Here is a 23,323-nt window from a genome sequence, read left to right as displayed (position 1 = left end):
TGACCCGGTCCGAAGCCGCCGGTGTCCCGCGATCGGTCCTCCGGAGCTGAAGAACGGGGAGAGGTGTGTGTAAACACAGCTTCCCCGATCTTCACTGTGGCGCCGTCATTGATCGTGTGTTCCCTGTTCTAGGGAAACACGATCAATGACGTCACACGTCCAGCCCCGCCCCCCTACAGTTAGAAACACATATGAGGTCACACTTCACCCCTTCAGCGCCCCCTAGTGGTTAACTCCCAAACTGCAATTGTCATTTTCACAGTAAACAATGCATTTTTAATGCATTTTTTGCTGTGAAAATGACAATTGTCCCAAAAATGTGTCAAAATTGTCCGAAGTGTCCGCCATAATGTCGCAGTCACGAAAGAAATCGCTAATCAACGCCATTAGTAGTAAAAAAATAAATAAATAAATAAAACTATCCCCTATTTTGTAAACGCTATAAATTTTGCGCAAACCAATCGATAAACGCTTATTGCGTTTTTTTTTTTTACCAAAAATAGGTAGAAGAATACGTATCGGCCTAAACTGAGCAAAACATTTTTTTTATATATATTTTTGGGGGATATTTATTATAGCAAAAAGTAAAAAATGTTCGCTCTATTTTTGTTTATAGCGCAAAAAATAAAAACCGAAGAGGTGATCAAATACCACCAAAAGAAAGCTCTATTTGTGGGAAAAGAAGGACGCCAGTTTTGTTTGGGAGCCACGTCGCACGACCGCGCAATTGTCAGTTAAAGCGACGCAGTGCCGAATCGCAAAAACTGGCCAGGTTTTTTAGCTGCCTAAAGGTCCGGGTCTTAAGTGGTTAATCGCCCCCTAGTGTTAACCCCTTCCCTACCAGTGTGATTTATACAGTAATCAGTAATGGTCCCAAAATGGTGTCCGAAGTGTCTGCCACAATGTCACAGTCACAATAAAAATCGCAGATCGCCGCCATTACTAAGAGAAAAAAAATGCCATAAATCTATCCCCTATTTTGCAGACGCTATAACTTTTGCACAAACCAATCATATACACTTATTTTGATATTTTTAGTAGAAAAAAATGTAGAAAAATACGTATCGGCCTAAACTGAGGAAAAAATTATAAAAAAAAAAAGTTTTTAAAGGGGAAGTAAACCCTAGTGGGTTTTCCTTCCTTTCTAATTCCCTGCAAAGTGAAAGCAAAGTGACATCGCTTCCGTGTTACTAGATCCGAGACTGAGAACGAAGGATCATTTTTTGCCGGCTGGTTGCTCGGGCCTCCCGGTGTGATGGGAGAGTCCCGGAGAGTGGTGGGACTGGGGACGTCCCCTCCCGCTGCTTGTAATAACAGTCAAACGGCTGCTGAGCCGCTTCGGTTGTTATTACAATAAAGCCGACCGGCCGCTCTAAAGAACGGTACCGGGCAATATCGGGGATGTTTGTGACCGATACTGAGACTTCAAAAAAAGTGAAAATCGGTCGATCCCTAGTCTGCCGCTGCTGTAACCCATCTGCTTCAAGGTTGTGTGTTCAGAGATGGTATTCTGCATACCTTGGGTGTAATCAGTCATTATTTGAGTTACTGTTGCCTTTCTATCATCTGGAACCAGTCTGCCCATTCTCCTCTGACCTCAACAAGGCATTTTCCTCCACACAACTGCCGCTCGCTGGATATTTTCTCTTTTCCTGGCCATTCTCTGTAAAGAGATGATTGTGCGTGGAAATCCCAGCAGATCAGCAGTTTTTGAAATACTCAGACCAGTCCGTCTGGAACCCACAACAACGTCACATTCAAAGTCACTTAAAGCGGAGGTCCACACAAAAAGTGAAGCTCCGCTTTTCGGAACCCCCACCCCTCCGGTGTCACATTTGGCACCTTTCAGGAGGGAGGGGGGTGCAGATACCTGTCTAATACAGGTATTTGCACCCACTTCCGGGAATAGGTGTACCTAATAAAGTGTCCGGTGAGTGTATAGCTCCTCCCACATTGGTGACCGCAGACCTATTGCCGTTGGATTTTCAGGTTGTTATATGTGCATTGCTATAGGAAACGGTGACCTATCTGGAATCATTTTTTTTTTTTGTGGCCGTATTTTGTAGAGTCGTCTCCTGGAGTGACGGAAGTGAAGTTTGAGGCCATTCCTCCTGCTGAACGTCAGACAATTGTCTCCTGGGAGCAGGTATGTACGATGTTGTACTCCAGCGGCTCGCCTCGGGGTATCAGGGCTTAGGGGTCTTTAATATTGTTCTCAGCAGTGGCGGCTGGTGCTCAGAATTTTTTGGGGGGCACAAACAAACTAAAAAACAAAAAACATCAGGCGCAGCCCCTGTGCCCATCAGGCGCAGCCCCTGTGCCCATCAGGCGCAGCCCCTGTGCCCATCAAGCGCAGCCCCTGTGCCCATCAAGCGCAGCCACTGGGCCATCAAGCGCAGCCCCTGTACCCATTTCCGCCACTGTGCCCATCAACTGCCACCACTGTGCCCATCAACTGCCGCCACTGTGCCCATCAACTGCCGCCACTGTGCCCATCAACTGCCGCCACTGTGCCCATCAACTGCCGCCACTGTGCCCATCAACTGCCGCCACTGTGCCCATCAAACGCAGCCCCTGTGCCCATCAGGCGCAGCCCCTGTGCCCATCAAGCGCAGCCCCTGGGCCATCTAGCGCAACCACTGTACCCATAAATTTCAGCCCCTGTACCCATCAACTGCCGCTACTGTGCCCATCAACTGCCGCTACTGTGCCCATCAACTGCCGCTACTGTGCCCATCAACTGCCGCTACTGTGCCCATCAACTGCCGCTAGTGTGCCCATCAACTGCCGCTACTGTGCCCATCAACTGCCGCTACTGTGCCCATCAACTGCCGCTACTGTGCCCATCAACTGCCGCTACTGTGCCCATAAAGCGCAGCCCCTGGGCCATAAAGCGCAGCCCCTGGGCCATAAAGCGCAGCCCCTGGGCCATAAAGCGCAGCCCCTGGGCCATAAAGCGCAACCACTGTACCCATACATTTCTGCCACTGTGCCCATCAACTGCCGCCACTGTGCCCATCAACTGCCGCCACTGTGCCCATCAACTGCCGCCACTGTGCCCATCAACTGCCACCAGTGTGCCCACCAATTGCTGATACTGTGCCCATCAATTACCGCTACTGTGCCCATCAAATGCTGCCAGTGTGCACCGCCCGCCCAGCACTTACCTGTCTCGTGGGGCAGCAGGTCAGGCGATGTCTTCCACGCTCCTCGACATCTTCTCCCGTCCTCTGCTATGATCGGACGCCTGATAGTCGGCGTCCAATCACAGCGCCTGTCGTTTCAGCCAATCAGGTGACAGGTAACAGACCTGATCAGCTGAGAGGCACTTCAGTGTTAGGAGAGCGAATATTCATTTGCTTTCCTAACAAAAACGCTGAGTGAACTGCGAGCGCCCAGCATGGCGCCCGCTGTTCACCTTTTTGGACGCCTATGGCTCTAATCGGGTGCTTCCAAAAAATACCACGCCACTGTAATTCATGTGCCCGGCGCCCGAAAAGGGGTCAGGCACCTGAATAGGAGGTGGCAGTGGTGACCATAGATAGATTCGTGCAATGCATGAATCTATCTATGGTGATAGAGAGGTGGAAGGAGAGAGGGGGCGGCGCCCATGCGCCCCTTATGGACGCACCGCCACTGGTTCTCAGTGATGAGTATACTAACAATTCAACTTCCATTATCTAGATTCTACCCAGTGTGACCCTTATAGGTGAGTTTCCATATAGGGACTTCCTTTTACACCAGATATACCAACAGGAGGTTTCTACACTCCATGCTGTACTTCCTTGTAGCCACCAGTCCATTGAAATGATAACTAAACTCATTTCTCCAGTCCTTACATGTGCTGGCTGCATTCATTTTTTTTTTTCATGCTAAAAACATTTTCAGCAAGTGCAGAAAAAACCTGGTGATCTTGCCAGAAATGCAGTGTCTTTATCCCTTCCTGTATACTAGGGTTCAATATTGAGTTGGCCTACCCTTTGCAGCTATAGCAGCTTCAAGTGACTGTAAAGGCAATTTGTTTATTTATATTTTTGTTAACCACTTAAGACCCGGACCAAAATGCAGCTAAAGGACCCGGATGGTTTTTGCGATTCGGCACTGCGTCGCTTTAACTGACAATTGCGCGCTCGTGGGGTGTGGCTCCCAAACAAAATTGGCGTCCTTTTTTCCCCACAAATAGAGCTTTCTTTTGGTGGTATTTGATCACCTCTGCGGTTTTTATTTTTTGCGCTATGAACAAAAATAGAGCGACAATTTTGAAAAAAAATCAATATTTTTTACTTGTTGCTATAATAAATATCCCCCAAAAATATATAAAAAAAATGTTTTTTTCCTCAGTTTAGGCCGATACGTATTCTTCTACCTATTTTTGATAAAAAAATCGCAATAAGCGTTTATCGATTGTTTGCGCAAAATTTATAGTGTTTACAAAATAGGGAATAGCTTTATTGCATTTTTATAAAAAAAAAAATTTTACTACTAATGGCGGCGATCAGCGATTTTTTTTTTCTCGTGACTGCGACATTATGGCGGACACATCGGACACATTTTTGGGACCATTGTCATTTTCACAGCAAAAAATGCATTAAAAATGCACTGATTACTGGAAAAATTACAATTGCAGTTTGGGAGTTAACCACAAGGGGGCGCTGAAGGGGTTAAGTGTGACCTCATGTGTGTTTCTAACTGTAGGGGGTGTGGCTGTAGGTGTGACATCATTGATTGTGTTTCCCTATATTAGGGAACACACGATCGATGACGCCGCCACAGTGGTTACACAACAGTGTTTACACACAGCTCTCCCCGGACTCCAGCGGCGATCGGGTCCCGCAGTCACGGAGCTTCGGACAGGTACGTGATTGTGCCCAGCCGTGCCATTCTGCCGACGTATATCGACGTTAGGCGGTCCTTAAGTGGTTAAATAACAAACATATCATACTTACCTCCACTGTGCAGCTCGTTTTGCACAGAGTGGCCCCTATCCTCCTCTTCTGAGGTCCCTCGGCGGCTCTCGTGGCTCCTCCCCCGTACCAGATAACCCCCCTAGGAGAAGAGCTCTCCCGAGGGGGTTACCTTGCGGGCACGCTCCCGAGTCCAGCATTTGCATCCATAGACACGAATGCCGGACGCGGCCCCGCCCCCCGGCGCTCACGTCATTGGATTTGATTGGCAGCAACGGAAGCCAATGGCTGCGCTGCTATCAATCTATCCAATCAAGTGCCGGGACTCCGTGGAGAGAGGGACAGTGCGTCCCAGCCGAGGGAAATACAGGGCTCAGGTAAGTAAAGCGGGGGGCTGAGGGGCCAGTCACTACCAGATGTTTTTTTTCACCTTAACCACTTAAGGACCGCCGCATGTACATTTACGTCAGCAGAATGGCACGGACAGGCACATTGGCGTACCTGTACGTCCCTGCCTAGACGTGGGTCGTGGGTCCGTTCGGGACCCCCCCCGGTACATGCGGCGGTCCCCGTGGCTGTCCGAGCGATCCGGGATGAGGGGGTGGCTGTTCGTTTTTGTCCGCCCCAAACCCCCCCCCCCCCCCCGGATCGCTCTCAGCCAATCCACGCGCTCCCCCGTTTGTGTCACTTCCTCCTCCTGTGTAAACACAGGAAGGGGGAAATGATGTGATCTCTCCTCTCGGCGGTATTTTCAACCACCGCTGAGGAGAGATCACATCACACAGTGAGTATGCACAACACTACACTGACACCAGGACACGCAGGCACATTAACCCCCCCCCCCCCCGATCACCCCCCCCTGTCACAGTATGCAGTGATCATATATGTACTGATCACTGCATTTAGTGTCAGTGTGACAGTTAGTGTTAGGTCCAGGGTAGCCCCCGTACCCCCCCCCCCCCAATAAAGTTTTAACCCCTTGATCACCGCCCTAGTTAACCATTTCACTCCCTATTGCCAGTGTGTCACTAAGCGATCATTTTTCTGATCGCTGTATTAGTGTCGCTGTTCCCGTTAGGTAGCTATTTTTTTTTTATTATTGCAACTTTTTTTACTAAAGACATGTGGCTGAATACATTTTGGCCTAAATGTTTGACTAAAATTTAGTTTATTTGATTTTTCTTATAACAAAAAGTAAAAAATATTGTTTTTTTTTCAAAAATGTCGCTCTATTTTTGTTTATAGCGCAAAAAAAATAATCGCAGAGGTGATCAAATACCACCAAAAGAAAGCTCTACTTGTGGGAAGAAAAGGACGCCAATTTTGTTTGGGAGCCACGTCGCACGACAATTGTCTGTTAAAGCGACGCAGGGCCGAATTGTAAAAACCCCTTGGGTCATTTAGCAGCATATTGGTCCGGTCCTTAAGTGGTTAATGCGTAGCATGCATTAAGGTGAAAAAACACGAGGGTTTACAATCCCTTTCAACTCTTCTGGGAAGGGCGTCCATGAGGTTTAGGAGTGTGTCTATGGGAATATTTGACCATTCTTCCAGAAGCGCGTTTGTTGGACGAGAAGGCCTGGCTCACAGTCTCCGCTCGAATTCATCCCAAAGGTGTTCTATCGGGTTGAGGTCAGGACTCTGTGCAGGCCAGTCAAGTTCCTCCACCCCAAACTCACTCATCCATGTCTTTATGGACCTTGCTTTGTGCCCTGGTCCAAATCATTTGGTGGAGGGGGGATTATGGTGTGGGGTTGTTGCTCAGGGTTTGGGCTTGGCCCCTTACTTCCAGTGAAGGGAACTTTGAAGGCGTCAGCATTTCAAGACATTTTGGAAAATGTAATGCTCCCAACTTTGTAGGAACAGTTTGGGGGACGGCCCCTTCCTGTTCCAACATGACTTCGCACCAATGCACAAAGCAAGGTCCATAAAGACATGGATGAGCGAGTTTGGGAGGAATTTGACTGGCCTGTACAGAGTCCTGACCTCAACTCGATAGAACACCTTTGGGATGAATTAGAGCAGAGACTATGACCTGGAAGCGATCCGGTCCGATTGGTGGTTGGGCAGGAAGTCAAGTGAGGGCAAGATGGTCCTCTATGCCCTTGGAGGACCCGATCAACGTCTGACACCCCTCCACCTCTCGGCCTTAACCACTTAAGGACCGCCCACTGTATATATACGTCCACAGAATGGCACGGCTGGGCAGATGGACGTACCAGCACGTCCTGTACATCTAACCAGCCGTGGGGCACGCAGCTCCGGGACCGTGGGACCCGCGGACCTGATCGCCGCTGGAGTCCCACGATCGGTCCCCGGAGCTGAAGAACGGGGAGAGCCGCGTGTTAACCCTGTGCTTCACTGTGGCGGCTGCATCGATCGTGTCATTTCCTTTATAGGGAGACACAAGCGATGACGTCACTCCTACAGCCACACCCCCCTACAGTTGTAAACACACACTAGGTGAAACATAACCCCCTCAGCGCCCCCTGTGGTTAACTCCCAAACTGCAACTGTCATTTTCACAATAAACAATGCAATTTAAATGCATTTTTTGCTGTGAAAATGACAATGGTCCCAAAAATGTGTCAAAATTGTGCGAAGTGTCCGCCATAATGTCGCAGTCACGAAAAAAATCGCTGATCGCCGCCATTAGTAGTAAAAAAAAAAAAATATATTAATAAAAATGCAATAAAACTATCCCCTATTTTGTAAACGCTATAAATTTTGCGCAAACCAATCGATAAACGCTTATTGCGATTTTTTTTAACCAAAAATAGGTAGAAGAATACGTATCGGCCTAAACTGAGGAAAAAAAAATTATATATTTTTGGGGGATATTTATTATAGCAAAAAGTAAAAAATATTGAATTTTTTTCAAAATTTTCGCTCTATTTTTGTTTATAGCGCAAAAAATTAAAACCGCAGAGGTGATCAAATACCACCAAAAGAAAGCTCTATTTGTGGGGGAAAAAGGACGTCAATTTTGTTTGGGAGCCATGTCGCACGACCGCGCAATTGTCAGTTAAAGCGACGCAGTGCCGAATCGCAAAACCTGGCCTGGGCCTTTAGCTGCCTAAAGGTCCGGGGCTTAAGTGGTCAAAGGTTTTTTTTTATTTTTTATTAAAGTCAAAATTAATTACAGCGGAGACTGTGAGCCAGGCCTTCTCATCCAACATCAGTGCCTGACCTCACAAATGCTCTTCTGGAAGAATGGTGAAACCTTCCCATAGACACACTCCTAAACCTTGTGGACGGCCTTCCCAGAAGAGCTGAAGTTGTTATAGCTACACAGGGCGGGCCAACTCAATACGGACTAAGACTGGGTGTAAAGGCAGGCGTCCCAATACTTTTGGTAATATAGTTTGACAAGAGCATATAGTCTATGGGCTAGATTCAGAGACAGTTACGCTGGCGTATCAGTAGATACTCCGTCGTAACTCTGAATCTACGCCGTCGTAAATTCTGGAAACCAGATACGCTTAAATTAGGCTAAGATACGAGCGGCGTAAGTCTCTTACGCCGTCGTATCTTAGTTGCATATTTACGCTGGCCGCTAGGTGGCGCTTCCGTAGATTTCAGCGTAGAATATGCAAATGAGCTAGATACGCAGATTCAGAAACGTACGTGCGCCCGGCGGATTTTTTTACTTTGTTTGCATAAGGCTTTTTCCGGCGTAACGTTACTCCTGCTATATCAGGCATAGCCAATGTTAAGTATGGACGTCGGGCCAGCGTCGAATTTTGCGTCGTTTGCGTAAGTCGTTCGCGAATACGGCTTTGCGTAAATTACGTTCACGTCGAAAGCATTGACTATTTGCGAAGTGATTAGGAGCATGCGCCTTTCGTGAGAAACGTCATTTACGTGGGGTCATGTTTTATTTACATAAAACACGCCCACCTCTTGACAATTTGAATTCGGCGCGCTTACGCCGGCAGATTTATGCTACGCCGCCGCAACTTACGGAGCAAGTGCTTTGTGAATACTGCACTTGCCTCTCTAAATTGCGGCGGCGTAGCGTAAATAACATACGTTACGCCCGCACAAATTTACGTCGCCCTACCTGAATCTAGCCCTATAGTTCCACTTTAACAACTGTTTTAATTTTTTTGCAACATACAGAAACACAAATGTACATTACCGGAAGATTTGAAGAACTTTTATTTAATGACAGATGGCTTCCTGATGACCTGGTCTGTGAAAGTGGATGGTAAGTTTACTTTTTCATGTGGTTATTTTCCAGCTGCCCTCTTGTCACTTCCTCTCTGTATCCTAATAGGCACCGCATACTAGTACATTATGACAGGCTTACCGGCACACGGAGCCCTCCAGCACAGTGCTGTCCCAGCTCCCGGTGCCATTGGCACCAACAGAACGATCCACCGGGATTTTATTGTTCCAACATGAGTCCCACATAACAGCCACCAAGACACGGGACCCAGGAGGTGACGGGTTTCACACTGATATTAGTGCTTCTTCTGGTTTGGAGAATCACTAATGCGTGAAACCCGTCACCTCCTGGGTCCCGTGTCTTGGTGGCTGTTATGTGGGACTCATGTTGGAACAGTAAAATCCCCGGTGGATCGTTCTGTTGGTGTGCAGCTTTCCCTTCTTTTTCCATTGTTGCCGTGTCTAGCACAGGGCACATCCAGATTACACTCATTCACTCACCTGGAACGGCGTTCCTCCCTCTGAATCTTCTGCCATTGGCACACGGTCTTCCTTCCAGGGTTTGTGGGCTCCAGCAGTATGAATGGCCAGGGCAGCGATGATGTCACTCCTTCACATGTCCTCGGGAGCCCAGCACAGAGCTCTAAAGGTACGGGTATGCTTCAGAGCACATGCCCCAGTGACGTCACCAGCTTTATCCCGTGTGTATATCTTCTAAACAGTGCAAGTTTAAGAGATGTTCACTGTGGCCCAGATTCAGGTAGAATTGCGCTATATTTGCGCGGGCACAGGGCAACGATTTTGCCCTGCGCCCACGCAAATATTTTGCGCTGCCCTCGATTCACGGAGCAGTAGCTCCGTGAATTGCGAGGGCTCGCCGGCAAAATTTCCCGGCGTAAGCGCGCGCAATGTAAATGATCCTGCCGGGGGCGGGAATCATTTAAATTAGGCGCGCTCCCGCGCCGAGCGTACAGCGCATGCTCCGTCGGGAAACTTTCCCGACGTGCATTGCGGCAAATGACGTCGCAAGGACGTCATTTGCTTCAAAGTGAACGTAAATGGCGTTCAGCGCCATTCACTAATCACTTACGCAAACGCTGTGAAATTCAAATTTCACAGCGCGGGAGCGGCGGCTATACTTTAGCATTGGCTGCCCCTGCTATTAGAAAGGGCAGCCTTGCGCTAAAGTTGCCGTACAGAAACTCCGTACCTGGCTTGCGCGGGGCCCGCGCAAGTTTGTGAATCAGTTGGTAGTATGCAATTTGCATACTACACGCTGATCACAATGGGAGCGCCCCCTAGCGGCACACGCAAGAATGCAGCCTAAAATCTGCGAGGCATAAGAGCCTTATGTCGCGCAGATTTTAGGCTGCAGTCGGTGTAACGAGGTTCCTGAATCAGGAGCACTCGTTACACCGGAGCAAGTAAGCAATTGCGCCGTGTAACTTATGGTTACACGGGCGCAATTGCTTCTTAAATCTGGGCCTGTATCTACAGGTAAGTCTTATTATAGGCTTACCTTGTAGGTACCAGTTTAAATGAGTACTTTACTTCCACTTTAACCACTTAAGCCCCGGACCATTATGCAGCTAAAGGACCGGCACTGCGTCGATTTAACTGACAAATGCGCGGCTGTGCGACGTGGCTCCCAAACAAAATTGACGTCCTTTTTTCCCCACAAAGAGAGCTTTCTTTTGGTGGTATTTGATCACCTCTGCGGTTTTAATTTTTTGCGCTATAAACAAAAATAGAGCGACAATTTTGAAAAAAAAAAAACAATGGGCCAGATTCACGTACCTGAGCGCATCTTTACTCGGGCGTAGTGCATCTCATATGCGCTACGCCGACGTAACTTAGAGAGGCAAGTACTGTATTCACAAAGCACTTGCTCCCTAAGTTACGGCGGCGTAGCGTAAATGGGCCGGCGTAAGCCCGCGTAATTCCAATTTGGAAGGAGGTGGGCGTGTTGTATTAAAATGAGCCGTGACCCCATGCAAATGAGGGGCTGAACGAACGGCGCATGTGCCGTCCGTGGACGTATCTTAGTACGCATGCGCAGAATCACATCGGATAGAATGCCTAAGATATGTCGAACACTGCCTATGACGTGAACGTAACTTACGCACAGCCCTATTCACGTACGACTTACGTAAACGACGTAAAATTTGACGCTTGTTCCGGCGTCCATACCTTAACATTGGCTGCACCTCATATAGCAGGGGTAACATTACGCCGGATGTAAGCCTTACGTAAACGGCGTAGCGGGCGCAAGTACGTCCGTGAATCGGCGTATCTAGGCTCATTTACATATATTCTACGCGTAAATATACGGAAGCGCCCCTTGCGGCCAGCGTAAATATGCACCCAAGATACGACGGCGTACGGCAACTTACGTCGGTCGGCTGAAGCCATATTTCAGGCGTATCTAGGTTCCTGAATATAGGGCATAGATACGACGGCGCATCTTTTAACTTACGCGGCGTATCAATAGATACGCCGGTGTAAAATGTTTCTGAATCTGGCACATCATTTTTTACTTTTTGCTATAATAAATATCCCCAAAAAACGCTTAAAATATGTAGAAGAATACGTATCGGCCTAAACTGAGGAAAACGTTTTTTTTTTTTATATATTTTTTGGGGGATATTTATTATAGATAAAAGTTAAAAATATTGCTTTTTTTTTTTAACTTGTCGCTCTATTTTTGTTTATAGCGCAAAAAATAGAAACCACAGAGGTGATCAAATACCACCAAAAGAAAGCTCTATTTGTGGGGAAAAAAGGACGCCAATTTTGTTTGGGAGCCACGTGGCACGACCGCGCAATTGTCAGTTAAAGCGACGCAGTGCCGAATCGCAAAACCTGGCCTGGGCATTTAGCTGCCTAAAGGTCCGGGGCTTAAGTGGTTAACCTGCGTTTTGGTCCGGGTCTTAAGTGGTTAAAGTGGAATTTTCTTGCGAACAGGCAGGCTATTGTCACAGAAGCAATATGCAGTTTCTCTTCTGACATAAACCACACCTACCTGCCTGCTCGGTCGCAGTCTTCTGCGGCATGTAAACTGAGCTGTGCATGCTCAGCTTACATCGTAGGTATGGTCCCTGCTATCCCACACCAGCCAATGGAAATGCCTGAACTTCGGCGCCCAGAGAAAAAATGTATATCACAGACGAGGGATCTGGACCATTCAAGAGGAGGAAAGTATGGTGCTTTTAGTTCTGCTTTAAAGTAGAACTTTAGGCTCCCATTGGGGAGATTTTCCTTCACTTCCTGTCCCATAGACAAAACAGGAAGTGATAGGAAATTCCTCCAAAATAAGGGAATTTCTTGGGAACCCCCAGGTCACCGGAACTAATGTCCCAATTGGTAGATTTTCCCTCTATTACTTTTCTGGGGACAACCCAAAATTTGCAATTTTCTTTTACTTTCAGGCTGGGTTCACACCATTGTGAAGCATCCAATTCGCAATAGCAGGAGATTTTGACCGGCTCTCTATGGAGCTGATTCACATATCTCTGCAGCAGGTCCGGTGAGTTTTGCACAAAAACACTGTGCGTCTTTTGGTCCATTTCATGTCCGAATTCAGCCCAAATTTCGGGGTGAAATCGGACCTGAATCGGTAAACCAGAATGTACCCGCTCCTGCTGTGAGGCGCATGTGGCTGATATGTGTACCCAGCCTCACTTTCGATGGTAAACCAGGACAAATAGAGAGTGTGAATCTCGGGGACACAGGCAGCCATAAAAACCTATTAGGTGTTCTAGTCCCTCTTCACTCTAAAAACTCCAAAACTAAAAAAAAAAGTTTGGGCTTTAGTTATACTTTAACCACTTAAGCCCCAGACCTTTATGCAGCTAAATGCCCAGGCTAGGTTTTGCGATTCGGCACTGCGTCGCTTTAACAGACAATTGCGCGGTCGTGCAACGTGGCTCCCAAACAAAATTGGCGTCCTTTTTTCCCCACAAATAGAGCTTTCTTTTGGTGGTATTTGATCACCTCTGCGGTTTTTATTTTTTGCGCTAAAAACAAAAATAGAGCTACAATTTTGAAAAAAAATCTATATTTTTTACTTTTTGCTATAATAAAAATCCCCCAAAAATATATATAAAAAAAATGTTTTTTTCCTCAGTTTAGGCCGATACGTATTCTTCTACCTATTTTTGGTAAAATCGCAATAAGCGTTTATCGGTTGGTTTGCGCAAAATTGATAGTGTTTACAAAATAGGGGATAGTTTTATTGCATTTTTTTTTTTTTACTACTAATGGCGACGATCAGCGTTTTTGTTCGTGACTGCGACATTATGGCGGACACTTCTCACAATTTTGACACATTTTTGGGACCCCAGCGGCGATCGGGTCCGCGACCCACGGCTGGGTAGATGTACAGGACGTGCATGTACGTCCATCTGCCCAGCCGTGCCATTCTGTGGATGTATATATACAGTGGGCGGTCCTTAAGTGGTTAAGCCTTTTACACGGGTGGTCTGATCGGGCCCGCCTGTCGTTTTTTTTTAGGCGGACCCCATCGGACCATCCATTGCTCTCTATGGAGCAGCGGATATAAACGGACACCCGCCGACTTCCAAACCTATCTGCCAAAAACAGATAGATGGGGGATCCGTTCCCCATCCGTCTGGAGGATCAGATCGGATGACAGTCGGATGTAAACTTTTGGCTCTGTGCCCACCCCCAGTTCTGCACTTAACAAAACCCAATCAAGGAGGGGCGGAGGAGGAAGCATCCCTCCGAGCATTCCAAGCCTTTTGGCGCAAACAGTGCTGGATAGCTGGGCTCACCATGACACCATCCACAATTTTACTTCCGCAGGTGGGCTCTCAGTGCTGCCGACTCGGCAGCTCCCACTCCAGCACCTACCCCGCAGCCTTCGAGTCCCGAGCATACAAGCTGCACGGGGCGGGGTCAGAGCATCACTGGCACTCTGGCCCTGCCCCTCCCTGCTGGCTGTGAAATAATAGGTATCGTTCTGCACAGCAAGGCGCACAGCTGCCAGCCTGCCTTTCCTGTGTATCCATTGCTCTCAGTGCCATCATGGGGGGGCCCCCAATTTCGAGGCAGCGTGGGCTCAAGTACCAGCTGTTTTGGGGAAAGTGCAGGGGCCCCCATGCCCAGGTGTGCCCTCTCATTAAGACAGCCCTGGAGTCAATACGTTTTCCCAGTTTTTTTTTTTGCTTATATTCGGGTCGGCTTATGCTCGAGTACATACGGTAGTACAGAATTCTATACCTCGTTTTTCCCACTGACTACTGATCAATTATTATTATCACAGTATGTTACAGTACAATCCTTAAAGTGAAAACTTCAGTAATTTTTTCATCTCAGTGCCAACATGGGGGCCCCCAATTTCGGGGCAGCATGAAAGACCCGGACCAAAATGCAGGTAAAGGACCCTGCCAGTTTTTGCGATTCGGCACTGCGTCGCTTTAACTGACAATTGCGCGGTCGTGCGATGTGGCTCCCAAACAAAATTGGCGTCCTTTTTTTCCCACAAATAGAGCTTTCTTTTGGTATTTGATCACCTCTGCGGTTTTTATTTTTTGCGCTATAAACAAAAATAGAGCGACAATTTTGAAAAAAATTAAATATTTTTTGCTATAATAAATATCCCCCAAAAATATATAAAAATATTTTTTTCTCAGTTTAGGCCGATACGTATTCTTCTACATATTTTTGGTAAAAAAAAATCGCAATAAGCGTTTATCGATTTGGTTTGCGCAAAATGTATAGTGTTTACAAAATAGGGGATAGTTTTATTGCATTTTTATTAATACATTTTTTTTTACTACTAATGGCGGCGATCATCGACATTATGGCGGACACTTCGGACAATTTTGACACATTTTTGGGACCATTGTCATTTTCACAGCAAAAAATGCTATAAAAATGCACTGATTACTGTGAAAATGACAATTGCAGTTTGGGAGTTAACCACTAGGGGGCGCTGAAGGGGATAAGTGTGACCTCATATGTGTTTCTAACTGTAGGGGGGGTGTGGCTGTAGGTGTGACATCATTGATCGTGTTTCCCTATATAAGGGATCACACGATCGATGACGGCGCCACAGTGAAGAACGGGGAAGCTGTGTTTACACACAGCTCTCCTCGTTCTTCAGCTCCGGGGATCAATCGCGGGACTCCAGCGGCGATCGGGTCCCGCGGTCACCTTTTGGGTCGCAGGCGCGCGCCTGCGACCCACGGCTGGGCACTTAAAGAGGACATACAGGTACGTGCTTGTGCTCAGCCGTGCTATTCTGCCGACGTATATCTGCAGGAGGCGGTCCTTAAGTGGTTAAAGTGAATTTTCAGTCATTTTTTCATCTTTCCATCTATTAAATCTCCTGCCCTTGTTGTATTAACTTTGGATAGTACATTTTTTTTATTTCTGCCAGTAAATACCTGATACAACCCACTCAGGTTAGGTGAGCCCACTTTTACATTTGGAATAAAGAGATCTTTTTTGCTTACAGACCGTCCCATCCAGGTGGGCTCTATGGTCATTAAGAGCATTTCCAATCTGACCCGGCTGAGATCGACCTCTGCCTGTTCCTTGCCTAACGCACCGACTTTAGATGACCTGGATGACGGCTCGGACGAGGAAGGTACACATTAATAAATTAAATAAAAAATAATAATAAATAAAACTGTATTATGCTTTTATTATCTGAATATAATCTCGGTAAAAGCTGGAATATAAAAAGGACATTTCATCTAGTTATTTAAGTGTCTCTCCGTGTGTAGTGTCCTATAATATACAGTACTAAAGCCCTCAAAATTTACACTCGCCTGCTCGCATTTTGCGAGTAAATTTTGAGGGCTGGTGAGTGTGGGCTGCCTGGGAGCAGGGGGGGGGCAAGCAAGGAGAGGAGAGTCGCGTTGCTGCTGCTGTCACCGCCGCCGCCTGGTTGTTCAAAGCGCGAGGAACGGCGACACTGGCTGCAATATGGTGACATTTGGCTGCAATATGGCGACACTGGCTGCAATATGGCGACATTTGGCTGCAATATGGCTACATTTGGCTGCACTGGGGACACGTGGCTGCACTGGGGGCACGTGGCTGCATTGGTAGACATGGACAGGCTGCATTTTTGGGCACGGATAAAGTTGTTGTTAAAGCGGGGGTTCACCCTTAGAGGGCACTTTTTCCCCTTAGATGGATGCTCGTTTTCTCTAGGGGAATCGGCTATTTGTTTTAAAATATGAGCAGTACTTACCCGTTTACGAGATGCATCCTCTCCGCCGCTTCCGGGTATGGGCTGCGGGAATGGGCGTTCCTTCTTGATTGACAGCCTTCCGAGAGGCTTCCGACGGTCGCATCCATCGCGTCACAATTTTCCGAAAGAAGCCGAACGTCGGTGCGCAGGCGCAGTATAGAGCCGCACCGACGTTCGGCTTCTTTCGGAAAATCGTGACGCGATGGATGCGACCGTCGGAAGCCTCTCGGAAGACTGTCAATCAAGAAGGAACGCCCGCTCCCGAAGACCCATACCCGGAAGCGGCGGAGAAGATGCAGCTCGTAAACGGGTAAGTACGGCTCATATTTTAATACAACTAGCCGATTCCCCTAGACCGAACGAGCAGGAAGCTAAGGGGAAAAGGGGAAACATTTTATAAATGGGTGAACTCCCGCTTTAATATTTATTTTATGTTTATATATTAATTCTGCATAAAACATTTAAGTGTAATTTCATGAGATAATTTATGACTGCGTGTCTAGGGGCGGGATTATGGGGCGGGACATGGTAGGGGTTGGGCGGGGCAACTGGTGGCAAGGACGCCTTAAGGCCTGGCTAGTAGCTCAGGACTTGAAATTTTGAGCCCTGCAGTACTGTATGTACAGTCATATTACTGCATGTTCCAGTTGATCTTTTATAATACAGAAGTTGTTTGTTTGTTTTTTCAACCCGCTGGTTTAAGGAAAAAAACTCTGTACCCAGCTTTATTCCTATTCGGAATATTTTAGCCACATGCCGACTGCCGCACGCAAATATATGTTGGCAGAATGGCACGGGCAGGCACAAGGACGTGTATATATACGTCCCCTTTAAGAAGCAACATTGTGGAAGCGCGTGCGTGCCCGCCGAGAGCTCTGTGACTCCGACCGCGGATCCCGTGGACTCTATGTCCGCCGCCATACCTGCGATCGTGTCACGGTGAGGAAGAAGGGGGAAATGCTGATGTAAAAGACCATTTTTCCAGTCTTCCTAGTGACAGGACACTGATCACAGCTTCCTCTAATCGGAGACATCGGCGCCTGTGTTTTTGCAAATATCTCCTTTACCATGTAGGTCAAGGAGATATTGCAAGGCTTACCTGTAGGTGCATGTTTCACAAGAGGGTATACAACCGCTTTAACTCCATTCAGCGCCACCTAGTGGTTAACCCCTTCACTGCCAGTGTCATTTTCACAGTAATCAGTGCATTTTTATAGCACTGATCGCTGTAAAAATGACAAATAGTCCCAAAAATGTGTCAAGTGGCCGTCATAATGTCGCAGTCACGATAAAAATTGCTGATTGCCGCCATTACTAGTAAAAAAAAAAATATATTAATAAAAATGTCGTAAAACTATCCCCTATTTTGTAGATGCTATGGGCTAGATTCAGGTAGAATCACGCATTGTTACGGCGGCGTAGCGTATCGTATTTACGCTACGCCGCCGTAAGTAAGTGAGGCAAGTGCTGTATTCACAAAGCACTTGCCTCCTAAGTTACGGCGGCGTAGCGTAAATGGGGCCGGCATAAGCGCGCCTAATTCAAATGAGGATGAGGGGGCGTGTTTTATGTAAATTGGTGTTGACCCGACGTGATTGACGTTTTTTACGAACGGCGCATGCGCCGTCCGTGTACATATCTCAGTGTGCATTGCTCCAAAGTACGCCGCAAGGACGTATTGGTTTCGACGTGAACGTAAATTACGTCCAGCCCTATTCGCGAACGACTTGCGCAAACGACGTAAAAAATTCAAAATTTGACGCGGGAACGACGTCCATACTTAACATTGCGTACGCCTCATAGAAGCAGGAGCAACGTTACGCCGGAAAAGCCTTACGCAAGCGACGTAAAAAAATTCCGCCGGGCGCACGTACGTTTGTGAATTGGCCTATCTAGGTCATTTGCATATTCTACGCCGAAAACGCCGGAAGCGCCACCTAGTGGCCAGCGTAAATATGCACCCTTAGGCCCCATTCACACCTCCGCGACAAAACGCCGGACGCTCGTGCCACTGGAGGGGAGAATTCCCATTGCTGTCTATGAAATGGTTCACATTTCATAGACGCCGTACGCCTGCCGCCTGAAAAAAAGTCCCGGACCCTTTTTTTCAGGCGGCATTGGCGTTTGGCCATACAAAGCAATGGAAAGGCTTTGTTAAAAAAAAAAAAAAGTTACACACTCGTGGCAAAATACGCCGCGTACGCGGCGTATCTTGTCGCGGAGGTGTGAATGCAGCCTAAAATACGACGGCGTAAGAGACTTACGCCAGTCGGATCTTAGCCTAATTTCGGCCTATCTTGCTTTCTGAATACAGAAAGAAGATACGCCGGCGCAGCTTTGAATTTACGCGGCGTATCTATAGATACGCCAGCGTAAATTCTTGCTGAATGCGGCCCTATAACTTTTGCGCCTATTGCGATTTTTTTTTTTTACCAAAAATATGTAGAAGAATATGTATCGGCCTAAAATGAGGGAAAAAAATAGTTTTATATATTTTTGGGGGATATTTATTATAGCAATAAGTAAAAAATATTGGCTTTTTTTTCCAAAATTGACGCTCTTTCTTTGTTTATAGCGCAAAAAATAAAAACCGCAGAGGTGATCAAATACCACCAAAAGAAATCTCTATTTGTGGGGAAAAAAGGATGCCAATTTTGTTTGGGTACAGTGTCGCACGACCGCGCAATTGTCAGTTAAAGCTGTGGTCATCACCCCTGTCCTCAGGGCCCACTAACAGGCCAGGTTTGCAAGATAACTGAAATACATCACATGTGATATAATTTGCTGCTCAGTGATTGCAGTATTCTAGTCTGCATCTCCCCAAGGTAATCCGTAAAACCTGGACTGTTAGTGGGCCCTGAGGACAGGAGTTGATGACCGCTGCATTAAAGCAACGCAGTGCTGAATCGCAAAAAGTGCTCTGGTCAGGAAGGGGGTAAATTCTTCCAGGGCTGAAGGGGTTAAATTGCCCCGTGTGAATGAGGCCTCACACATTTTCCTCCTTACCTGACATTTGTGGAATATATCATTTGGCAATTTAAATAAAAGCAATGACTTGTGGGACTGTATACAATATAATAACTTTCACGTTTAATGTTTAAGGACATCCCGATCGGCCGCATTTTACTTCCAAGAACGTGATATTTGAACTGGACCCGTGTAATGGCAATGGGAAGGTGTGTCTGGTTTACAAGACGTCCAAACCTGGTGGGTTGGTGAGAATTATTTGTCATTCTTTTCTAATAAGTGCACCGTTTTTGTTTCAGGAGAATCGGCAATTCAGCAATTAAAGTAAAACTAAAGGCATTTTAGATTGAGTAGAGAGGGAGTAGAACATCTGTCAGTTTTTATTGCTGTCTGTGCCCCCATTAGGGAGATTCCCCCTCTCTATTTGTCCTGATTATCATTGAAATTAAAAAATAAAACCCCACATTTTGGGTTGTCGCCAGAAAAGTAATAAAGGGGAAATCTTCCAATGAGGACACTAGTTCTGGGGGCCCCAAGAGATTCCGTTAACCCTTTCATGTCTAAGCCTATTTCTGACATTTGGTGTTTACAGGTTAAAATCCATATTTGTTGCTAGAAAATTACTTAGAACCCCCAAACATTATATATATATTTTTTAGCAGAGAATCTAGAGAATAAAATGGCGATTGTTGCAATATTTTATGTCTCACGGTATTTGTGCGGCGGTGTTTCAAACGCAACTTTTTGGGAAAAATTTACTTTCATGAATTAAAAAAAAAAAATGAAAAAGTAAAATTAGCCACATTTTTTTGCATAATGTGAAAAGATAATGATGAGGAGGGGGGCGCTTTAAAATTTTTTTTTTTTTTATAATATTTTTTTTTTTTTTTTTACATTTTGATCAATTTTATTGCTGTCACTGTGACAGTAATAGGTGGTGACAGGTACTCTTTATGGAGGGATCGGGGGTCTAAAAGACCCCGATCCCTCCTTTGCGCTTCAAAAGTATTCAGATCGCCGAAAACGGCGATTCTGAATACTGTGTACTTTTTTAAATCCGGCGCCATTGGCAGCCGAGAAACCCGGAAGTGACGTCATGACGTCGCTTCCGTGTTTTCAATGGGGAGACTGAATCAAAGCCGTTTATGGCTTCGTTTTAGTCTGCGCCTGGACACTGGAGGCGCCGGATCGGGGATCGGGTCTACCGGTGGGACGGGAGGCCGGTCAGAGCGGCGGGAGGGAGGGGGGATGTCCCCTCCCGCTCCTCCGGCATAACAACCGAGCAGCTTTTAACCGCATCGGTTGTTATGTCTGGATAGCCGATCACCCGCTCTAAACAACGGTACCAGGATGATGCCTGCAGCTGCAGACATCATCCCGGTATAACCCCCGAAAGCCGAAGACACATATATGCGTACGCTCGGCGTGAAAGGGTTTTAAAGAGGAACTGCAGTCTGCTCACATAATTTGTAATCATTTTTTTTTTTTTTTTTGCCATTTTGAAGCTTCCCTCCACAACCACTTTGCATATTATTTTAAATATACTGTGATTCTGTACTTGACAACTATGCTGCAGAAATCTCCCTCCACTGAGTCTGGCTGCAGCCATTTTAACTGTGGGCAGCTGAAGCTACTGCCTTTTCACTTCCTGGATTTACACAGACACACCCCCCCCCAGCTCTGCAGCTCTCATTGGCCCCCTTATGACTTAAACCCCCCCCCCCCTCCCTTCCTGGCAAACTCTTGTGAGAGAGAGAGAGAGAGAGAGAGAGAGAGCTGTGCATGATGTCATAAGCCTAGGCTTTTTATCAGACAAGAAACAGGAAGTGAGCTGTATAAGGGATTTACTGGCAGAAAAAATAATTATTATCCAAAGTTAACCACTTAAAGCGGTAGTTCACCCTCACTCACATGATTTTACCATCGAGACAGGCATTGTAGCGCGAGCTACAGTATGCCTGTCCCGATTTTTTTAACCCCGGACTCACCTTGTAATCGTAGATTGTAGATTTCGGCTCCCGCGGGGAATGGGCGTGCCTATGGAGAGGGAGGATGATTGACGGCCAGCCCTGGCACGTCACTCTCCCCGAAGACAGCCGGAGTAGGTCTCGGCTCTTCACGGCGCCTGCGCACAGGCTATGCGCAGGCGCCGTGAAGAGCCAAGCCTATTTCGGCTATTTCCGGAGAAGCGTGACGCGCCAGAGCCGGCCGTCAATCATCCTCCGTCTCCATAGGCACGCCCATTCCCCGGTATCTTCGATGTACGAGTACAAGGTGAGTACGGGGGTAAAAAAATCGGGACAGGCATACTGTAGCTCGCGCTACAATGCCTGATTTTATGGTAGAAAAAAAAAATTTTTTTTTGCGTTCATAGGGTGAACCCCCGCTTTAAGGACCGAGCCTGTTTTTCAGACTCTGTGTTTACAAGTTTAAAACATTTTTTCTTTGCAAGAAAGTTACTTGGAACCCCCAAACATTATGGCCCAGATTCAGAGAGAGCGGGTGCACATTATGCCGCCGTAGCGCAAACAATGTACGCTACGCCAACGCAGCGCAGAGAGTCAAGCATTGAATTCACCAAGCCAGTGCTCCCTACGCTGCCCTTGGTTTCGAAAAGGCGTACGCCGGCGTAGGTGGAAGTGGGCGTGAGCCATGCAAATGAGGCGTGACCCCATGCAAATGATGGGCCGAGCGCCAGACAGATACGTATCACGAACTGCGCCGAGACGTGGACGCATCTCTCTGTGCATGCTCACAACCACGTCGAAACAACTGCCTAAACTACGCCGGATCACTGCGTACGGCGTGAACGTAACCTACGCCCAGCCAGACACGTCCAACGTAAAATACGCCGGCTTGTGTTCCCCGGTGCAGACCTTTGCATGTCTGCTGCTGGGTTACACCTCCTTAATGGGGAATAACTTTACGCCGGACGTACAACTTACGCGCACTGCGTCGGGCGCACGTATGTTCGTGAATCGCTGTATTTTACTCATTTGCATATTTGAATGGCTAATCAATGGGAGCGCCACCATGCGTCCAGCCTAAATGTGCGTCCACCCTACGCCAGCATAGGCAAGTTACGTCGGCGGGATGAAGCCTGTTTTTAGGCGCATCTTACTTTGTGGGTCCGGCGCACAGATATGACGGCGCACATTTGCACTTACGTCGGCGTAATTGCTTTGTGAATCTGGGCCTATATATTTTTTCTAACACCCTAGAGAATAAAATGGCGGTCATTGCAATACTTTTTGTCACACCGTATTTGCGCAGCGGTCTTACAAGCGCACTTTTTTTGGAAAAAAAATGTTTTTAATTAAAAAATAAGACAACAGAAAAGTTAGCCCCATTTTTTTTTCATATCGTGAAAGATAATGTTACGCCGAGTAAAATGATACCCAACATGTCACGCTTCAAAATTGCGCCCGCTCGTTCCAGCTTTATAGTTTCGGATGATGGATTGAACAGAGCTCCGTGAGATGTTCAAAGCTTGGGATATTTTTTTAATAACTTAACCCTGCTTTATACTTCTCCACAACTTTATCCCTGACCTGTCTGGTGTGTTCCTTGGCCTTCGTGATGCTGTTTGTTCACTAAGGTTCTTTTAACAAACCTCTGAGGGCTCCACAGAACAGCTGTATTTATACTGAGATTAAATTGCACACAGGGGGACTCTTTTTACAAATCAGTTGGCTTCTGAAGGCAACTGGTTCCACTAGATTTTAGTTGGGGGTATCAGAGGAAAGGGGGCTGAATAGAAATACACGCCATACTTTTCACTTATTTATTTGTAAAAAAAAGTCATGTGTAAGAATGTCCCAGTCAAAGTCCAGACCTAAATCCAATTGAGAATCTGTGGCAAGACTTGAAAATTGCTGATCACAGACGCTCTCCATCCAATCTGACAGAACTTGAGATATTTCCCAAAGAAGAAGAATGGGCAGAAATGTCCCTCTCTAGATGTGCAAAGCTGGTAGAGACATCCCCAAAAAGACTTGCAGCTGTAATTGCAGAGAAAGGAGGTTCTACAAAGTATTGACTCGGGGGGCGCCATACA

General features: G+C 46.9%; 1 protein-coding gene across 1 annotated transcript in view; it reads left to right on the top strand.

The window, feature by feature from the left end:
- The window catches only part of TPGS2 (tubulin polyglutamylase complex subunit 2), a 41,525-nt gene that overhangs the window by 6,736 nt on the left and 11,466 nt on the right, over positions 1-23,323 (top strand). The window contains exons 3-6 of the mRNA XM_040336053.1: positions 2,067-2,146; positions 9,027-9,114; positions 15,556-15,687; positions 19,402-19,506. Coding sequence (XP_040191987.1) covers positions 2,067-2,146; positions 9,027-9,114; positions 15,556-15,687; positions 19,402-19,506 — 405 coding nt within the window. The remainder of the gene's footprint in view (positions 1-2,066; positions 2,147-9,026; positions 9,115-15,555; positions 15,688-19,401; positions 19,507-23,323) is intronic.

The sequence above is a fragment of the Rana temporaria genome, chromosome 1 (genome assembly GCF_905171775.1).
Source record: "Rana temporaria chromosome 1, aRanTem1.1, whole genome shotgun sequence".
In the NCBI taxonomy this organism is placed as follows: Eukaryota; Metazoa; Chordata; class Amphibia; order Anura; family Ranidae; genus Rana; species Rana temporaria.
The sequence above is the reverse complement of the archived record's forward strand: the minus strand, read 5'-3'. Positions and strand labels throughout refer to the sequence as shown.